The 8,376-nt window shown below is 28.5% G+C and overlaps 2 protein-coding genes across 2 annotated transcripts in view; one reads left to right on the top strand and one right to left on the bottom strand.

Annotated features, from left to right (window-relative positions):
• Window positions 1-387, top strand: part of LOC105625594 (ornithine decarboxylase 2-like) — a 3,600-nt gene extending 3,213 nt beyond the window's left edge. Inside the window, exon 7 of the mRNA XM_012206917.1 lies at window positions 288-387. Within this exon, the coding sequence (XP_012062307.1) occupies window positions 288-387 (100 nt within the window). The remainder of the gene's footprint in view (window positions 1-287) is intronic.
• A 1,391-nt stretch (window positions 388-1,778) lies between these two features.
• Window positions 1,779-8,376, bottom strand: part of LOC105625772 (dipeptidase 1-like) — a 9,647-nt gene continuing 3,049 nt past the window's right edge. Inside the window, exons 3-12 of the mRNA XM_012207090.1 lie at window positions 7,707-7,857; window positions 5,323-5,485; window positions 4,576-4,859; window positions 3,878-3,935; window positions 3,290-3,466; window positions 3,084-3,174; window positions 2,421-2,496; window positions 2,171-2,321; window positions 1,978-2,093; window positions 1,779-1,863 (exon numbers count right to left, since the gene is read on the bottom strand). Coding sequence (XP_012062480.1) covers window positions 1,779-1,863; window positions 1,978-2,093; window positions 2,171-2,321; window positions 2,421-2,496; window positions 3,084-3,174; window positions 3,290-3,466; window positions 3,878-3,935; window positions 4,576-4,859; window positions 5,323-5,485; window positions 7,707-7,857 — 1,352 coding nt within the window. The remainder of the gene's footprint in view (window positions 1,864-1,977; window positions 2,094-2,170; window positions 2,322-2,420; window positions 2,497-3,083; window positions 3,175-3,289; window positions 3,467-3,877; window positions 3,936-4,575; window positions 4,860-5,322; window positions 5,486-7,706; window positions 7,858-8,376) is intronic.

The following is an 8,376-nucleotide window of genomic DNA, read 5'->3' on the forward strand; positions in this document are numbered from 1 at the left end:
ACACACACACACACAACACCCCCACCCCACCCACCACACACACACACACACACACACACACACACACACACACACACACACACACACACACACACACATACACACACCATGCGCGCGCGCGCGCACGCACGCACAATAAAACACGTATACAATTTTATTTAGTTTATGTTTTTATTATAGAGATTACTTAAACAAGATGTTTAAAAATTCCTGTAAATTATTCTAAAACATTGGCATTGTTTAATCTAATTTTATTTAATAACTGAATGAAACATTAATTTTTTCAGGGAAAATTTAATGACGGAGATCAAACTGATGCAAAGATCTATGGAATTCATAGAATGGTCCAAATCAGTGGAAAGAGAGCATTACATTGAAAACCGCTGACAAAATAAATTAATAGTTAAAATAAAATTTAAATAGATACTTAAGTTTTTTATCAATTACTTGATTATGAATTATTTGATTTTTTAATAATTTTTAATAATTATTATTCATTATCTCAATATCTATATAATCGCTTTCATCATGTGGATGTAAATATACTAGTAATTAGGATGTTGCGATTTTATAATGTAATGACTAATATTGTAAATGTTTAATTATTCTTTACGATTTTACATTTATAATATGAAAGCCAGATTCTTGTCTTATTGTTATCTTATCGAGACTTATCAAGTCCAGCGATCTTGCAAATAGTTAGGCATCTTGTGAGCAGTCTTCGTCTTTTTATATTATATGTATATAATTATAAACGTGACGTCAAATGATGTAATGTTAACTATTTTTAAATTATTTTTGAGAAAAGTATCCCGGGAAAAAATATTTATGTATGATCATATAAATTTATATAAAATTATATATAATCTTATATAATTGTATATAAATGGACATATTTTATATTTAATTGTATATAATTATATACACATAATTATATAATTTTTTATATACAATTTTATATGTAATTATATATAAATATATATAATTATATACAATTATATACAATTATGTACAATTATATATAAAATATTTTTTTCAGGGAAAATATAAAATATTTGATAAAGAATAAAATTTTAAATAAAAACACTATTTATTATTTAAATATTGCTATAACTAATGATTCTTCGCCTTTTCCTACTTGTTTTAAAGTACAAATATTTTTCGTTAGTATTTAATCTGTCGATAAGTTTGCAATTCGAATGATTATATCTTATTCATATCTCTGAGAAAAAAACTATCAGATAACAAGTACTTCATTCAAAATAATCCTAATAATGCTCAATTTTTTCACCTCTAGATAACTTTATCCAAGAGATATTTTTTAGAATACGATGGAGATATCTTCTGGATAAGATTATCCGCAACTTACCTGGAAGTAAAGAAATTGGGCATAAGAGAGATATGTTCAAGTATAAAAAAAGTAATAATAATTTATATCTCTCATTTGCATAAAAAATGTATCTATATATTGTATTAGGAAAATAATTTTACATTTGTTTATAATATCATGATCTTCTTAATTTACCTAAAAAATTGACGCGAGAGTTTTTTTAGAAATTTTCTAAGAATATAATAGATTTCTTTATACTCTGCCAAGTATTTCATAATATTTTTTATTTATCTTGAAGTCAATCGAGAATATAAATAAGGGAATTAATAATATCTAAAGGGAAATAATATCTAAACAATATTGTAACAATATTCAACACTTTTATACTTTACTTTTTAATATTAATTATGTGTTAATAAAATTATCACATATCATTTTATAAATTTTTTCACGAGGTCTCTATTTTAACAATTGTTTTCGTAGTAGTACTTGAATTAGATTGTTCAATATCTGTTGTCTTTAATTGGGTCCATCTAAAAAGAAGCAAAAGAATTTTAAACATCGAATATTTATTGTAGAAAAAAACCATCATTTTTTCTTTGATAAATTAAATTAACAAAATAATATCTATGCAAGATAATACATACTCAATTCCGGTTTGACATGAGCCTGGCGTGAGTCCTTCTTTCTTTTGCGCGACATATAATTCATTACCCGTTATAGTATCTTCCCGAGGCGATTCGGATGATAATGAGTCCCGCACCTTTTGTAAAAATATAATAAAAAAAAAAATGTAAAATACTATTTATCTGCGATTGTTTTTATAATTTTTGCACCCACCCCTTCTGCAGCTTGCAAAACCCGAATAAAATTCCTGCCAGCCAATTTTTCCAAATCCTCCTTGGTCCATGTTGGCTCTCCCTTTTGACTCTCATATAAACGGTCGAATAGATCGGGATACTTGGAGACGTCTTCCAATCCCACTGGCACTCTGATTAATTTCATCAAGTATATTTTGTTTGCATTTATTTATCTCATCATGTAACAATTATATTGTTACATGATGATCAAAGTCAATGTAATTACTTACGAGATTACACCATCATAATCTGCGCCGATACCGACATGGTCTGGTCCGATAAGATTTCGAATGTGATTTATATGTTCTGAAAATATATCAATATATAATTAATCAAAATTGATATCATATTAAAACGTGTTAGTTACAATCTAAATTTCTTGTAGTGAAATTTCACTCCAAAAAAATGAGAATACAATCCTTCACTCTTTGTAGAATAAATTTTCATTTGAAAGGAGCGAAATCTTATTTTTCTTTGAAGTGAGATTTCACTTTTTTGAAATGAAAATTCACTCTAAAATGAAAATTGTTATTCTTTTTTCAAGAAATGAAATATTTTTACTTTTTTTCAAGGATATTTTCATTCTCTTGAAGAAAGATTTCATTACAAGAAATTTAGAGTGCAGTCACGTAGTAGAACTGATTGATCAACGAAATAATATAAATTTAAATATTGCAATAACATAAAAGAACATATTATTTGTATATTATTTCATAAAATCATTATAAGAAATACACGAGATTAATTTTTATCTTTTTAATTTTATTGTATCCCAGCACACATATCCAAGTTGAAACATAAGATGCCTTTAAAATAGTTTTCTCTTGATTTTAGATATGTATACTACCTATCTAAAGTAATTCATAATACTGCTGTGTAACTAAAGATAGTACTTATGACATCCTCTATCGTCGCGTTCCTTGAAGAATTGCAGTTCACGAAGTTGTTGTAGAAGTTTATCATAACAATACCATTATTCTTTTTCTGAAAGAAAGAATGTGCTTTTGTGTAATTTATCCACTTCTCTCAGATGAAAAACTCTTTATTTTCGCGGTTCTTCCGTGTGAAAAAATTTTTGCAGAACATCGAAGGCACTTACGACTAACTGCAGAACATCATCGGGAACGTTCCTGTAGTGGTTGCATATGCTAAAAGCGGACGAATGCGAGAACATGACGGGAGCTTTTGTTATTGCGAGCACTTCCCGCATAACGTTATGAGAGGTGTGAGCCAGATCAACCAGCATTCCAATTCGATTCATTTCATAAACAATCGCCTATAATTTATAAAGTATTATTGTTACTGATGGTCATTGAAATTTTCAACAATTGAACTACTTCGTTTAATACGATATGCGATTAATAAACGATAAAAATTATTTAACTCTCGAAAGCTGCAGTTATATAATATTATTTATTTTATTTTTATTTAATCAATGATTGACGTTTTTGCCTAATTAAACTTAAATATATCTCATCGATCTGAGCAATGTGTTCATGCTTTCTGATTATTATCGAAAGCGCTTCATATCTATAATTGCCATCTCATTGTTATTATTATTATATAATTATCGAGATACGTCGCGTCTTCATAATAATTTTGCATCATGTGATGGTACAAAGTGAAAGTTAAACATTACATCAGATTTATACATAACAATAATTTCTAAAAATTTTTATGTATATACCTGTCCGAATTCCGTTAGATTGTAAACATTTCCTTCATTCACAGGTGATGCATCAGCCCTGTCAAAATAAAGATAAAGTACATTATAAATTTAAAATTGAGTCTTAGTTAACCCTTAACCGGGCGCGCCGCAACTGTACTGCAAAATTTGTTTTTTTGAAAAATCATTGATAATGTAGATCTTTTTTTATTACTGATTTTCGGTATTCCTCCATTTAACGTTAAATTTTAATATTATGTTTTATTACAAATATATTTTACTTGCTTTTATGACGGTTGTCCAATTATTTATCCAATTATTATAATTCCTAAATAATAAATTTGTGATGCGGCACTCAATGCCGCTAATGTTTGGCGCGCCCGGTTAAGAGTTAAGATAAATTTATTTAGGATTAAACTTTATAGGATAAAATTTATTTAGGATAAAAGGTTGAGATAAAACTCTCGTTTCCAGCGTAAAAATGTCAGTCGCATATAGATTATATAAAAAATATCATTATCAATCATTATTAAGGAGGAATAAAAAATTAATAAAGTTCATGTGTATAGGATGTGATTATTTTCGTATCATGATTTATATTTTCAAGGATGATGATCGCGCTTAAATAGCATGAGATATTAACATATCTAATTGTGATAAACAGAATTAGGATATTGGATTCTGTGCGTTTATATACAAGCCGCATCTGTGTGACATACCACGGTGTATTGCAGCCATGAGTCAGGGTAACGTAACGAACCCCGAGGTGATAATAGAGTCTCAGAACCGCTAAGCTCGAATCAAGGGAGTGGCCGCCCTCGACGCCTATCATGGACGCTATTTTGCCGCTCCTCCATGTGGTTTCGATGTCCCCCGCGACGGTGACCAATTGCAAATTGTTCGGATATCGCTGAATAAATCGTCGAATCACGTCGATCTGTCGTAACGTTAGCTGTACGGCATCCTTGTATTGCGAATCACACGATACGTATGCCACCCAGAACTGAAAAATCACGTGATTCGCACGTTATTGTGCGAACGACAGATAAGATTAGCTCCTCAGCAGGAAGTCCTGCGATAGAGGCTTCTTCAGAAGATTGAGATAATGACCTCTCAATAAACATCAATTAAAAATAAACATAGTATCATGTGATAATTTTATACTCACAAATGTAAAATAATACTTGTGTTACATAACGATTATATTACTAAATGTGAAATTATAACATTGATTTACATTACTTTTCATTGGTGCTTAATTGAACTTTTTGCAGGCACTTAGCAAAAAATGAAGTAATGGATAAAAGCATGAGAAAGAGAAGATGATGAAAGGAAAATTTATCGGAAGGGAAACATTTGAGATAAAATGACTAATTTATTAATTGTGGAGCAAATAGATTGCGTGAATCTTAGATAATTAATCTCGTATAATCTCTTCTCATGCAAGATCTCGTGACGTGACTCACCTGTCCACCCACTTTTCCTTTAGTCAGACGAGGTAGATCGGTGAAACACGAGGAACAAACGGTTTTTCCCCAGACATCGTCGTTGCTTAAATCATCTTCGAAACGGAAAGTCGATAAGTGGTTGTTCAACTTGCTATATAAATTGTATGGTAAATCGTTGTGGCTGTAAATATAACGATGACCGCAGATAAATTTAGCTGATTGAAAGAGAAAGCGGAGAAACAGCGAGGATGCAGACGCAATCACATAATATCGATTTACTTGGTCAAATTGTATTTTATTAAAAATATCTTAAAAATATCTGAATACAGTATGTATCTCTGGACACAATAGTGATCGGTATTAAGAACAAGCACAGAGACATCATAGTTTACATACATCGTACTTGATATGGGTAATAACTTTCTATTGAATTATCTTAATTTTGGTACTTGACATGTGTAAATATGTATGTGATATATATATATATATATATATTTAATTAATCCTTTTAATCCATATTATACAGATTTAGTACATCGTTCTTTAAATACATTGATGAAATTAAGATAATTTAATAGAAAGTTATCTACTAATTAATGTACACATATCAAATGCTTGATGTAAAAGGAATCTCAGATAGTACAAAGACTAAAAAGAAAACGACGTCTCTTTTAAGATGTCTTTTCAACATAGCGAAAAGATATCTAAAAATAACAAAAAGATATTATATTTAGATTGTTTTTTCAAGATGAAAAGATGTCTATAAATTTAGTTTTGTCGACAAGACAATTTAAAAAAGACATTTTCGTCATCTTTATATGATTGTTTTTTTTGGCAAAGCGAAAAATCGACAAAAAAATATCTTTTCGTATTATCGAAAAAACAACATAAAAAGATAATTTTCCGTTATTTTGATACTTTTCATCACTCACCCTTGAGCAGTATAGGAAATCGCCACCAGATGAACGTGGCAAAGTTTGACTTTGAAAATTCATAAATATATTTTTTCTGTATTTATTTGAAGATCGAGTTTTTTTTTTTTTTTTTTTTATTATTGAGAGCATCTTTGGTATTAGACATTTATTATAGCAAGCCTTTTCATTTAAAATTTTGATGTTCTTCCAGTCGAAATCATGTTTAAGCTGCAATCTGTTTGGTTATTACAGAATACTATACAGAGAATATATTTTCATTGATGACTCATTTATATTTATTATTATTAAATCACACTGACTATAATTATAATAATTGTGACGAGTATCATCGCAAATATGCGAAAAATAAATTCAAGAAAAATTCGATAAGTTATCCTGTGAAATGACGAATTTGCTTGCTATTTAATTTATAAGAAAAATAACACCGACTTTATTTTATTAGGACACTTACAACAATCCATTTCTCAGACGAATGATGGGGCTGTATATAATTTATAAAAATTTCAATGAATAATTTTCAGAAAAATTGCTCATAAATGATTAGAAGACTGATTGTTGTAAAAATTTTTTTATTGCATTCTTTATGAATATTTGATGATGGCACGATCCAAAATGCCGAAACATGTAATATCATCCAAACTTTAGACTATTAATGACTTTTTTAATATATATTGAAACTTTATTACAGACTGTTAACTTAATAAATGTTGTATTATTCACACACTAAAAAATTGACTCTTATATGCTCTCAAATTCTCATTGTAGAAATAAAGATTTGTTCTTTCATAATTAAGTAAATTTTGTAATATAATAATTTTTGAAAGAGAATTACATTATTACTTGGATTGAAATAGGAAAACCTTCAATGAGAATACAAAAGAAACATATCATATCACTTAGGTTTTACCGTATAAATAAATAATATAAATTAGTAAAAATAATACCACTTGGATTTTATTTTTTAATTTGATGCAATATTTTTTTTGGAACGTGTATTCTTAACGTTTTTTTATCTTTTTTAAAAAGGCAAGTATATGTTACTGCACTATTGTGTGTGCAGAATACACTAAATTTTTTATACAGTCGATGTATATTATCTAATTTGAAATAATTTTTGTCACGTTGATATATATTTATATGATATATATTATTATATATATGATATATATTTATGTAAACATAATATCATTAAATCGTGAAACAAGTGGAAGAAGATGTAAAGAAGGTATAAAGAAGGTGAAGTAGGTAAGAAAATATTAAAGCCCAGAGGAATGAGTATTTTGATCATCAGCTAATTAAAGAATAAATCAATAAATTTTAATTTTTTATCTTCTTCGACGCAACTCGTAGTATTTTGGAATTACCCAAAATTATCTGCCGTGCTATGATATCGATCGAATAAATATATATGTCAAACTCATTTGTTGTTTTTCTCATCGGCACGCTTTGATTATACGATTAAATTACCCATCGATAAGAGGTGCCGAGTCGAGCGCATCTCGTCCTTTGAAGGTGTTTACGCTCAGACCCACGGATAATCCGATCACAAGCAGAAGAACTGACAGGCAAACGGCGACGTTAATGTACACCATTTTCCCCGTACAATATTTATGAATGCCTGAAAAAAAAGACGAAATAGTTCGAGCGTCTAACAATAATAAAAGAAATTAAGAAGCAATAGTTAATACGTAATTAATATAAGTAAAATAGAAACATAAAAAATTTCGATCTTAATCATTATTTATATAAAAAAGCATAATGTAAAATGAAAATGAATAATATAGTCTTGGTCATAAATATAAAACATTCTCAATTTATTGCATTTTCATGGAAAAGACTGTAATAAAATGCAAATGGAAACTAACAGAATATTAAAGTTATTATAAAAATAAATTTTATTTTTTAATAAGACTGTTATTTAATTTATTTTTTTAGATACAAAACGTTTATGTTAATTTATAGATGTGCTTTATACTTTTGGCCAATGTATTTGCGGAAACAAAATGTGACAAGCCTTTCATTATCATATTAAGATCTGTGATATTTTTCACTATCTGTATTTATTGATCTGAAATACTGAGGAAATGGAATTTTTCCAAACCTACACACACACACACACACACACACACACACACAC

The sequence above is a fragment of the Atta cephalotes genome (genome assembly GCF_000143395.1).
Source record: "Atta cephalotes unplaced genomic scaffold scaffold00003, whole genome shotgun sequence".
Lineage (NCBI taxonomy): Eukaryota > Metazoa > Arthropoda > Insecta > Hymenoptera > Formicidae > Atta > Atta cephalotes.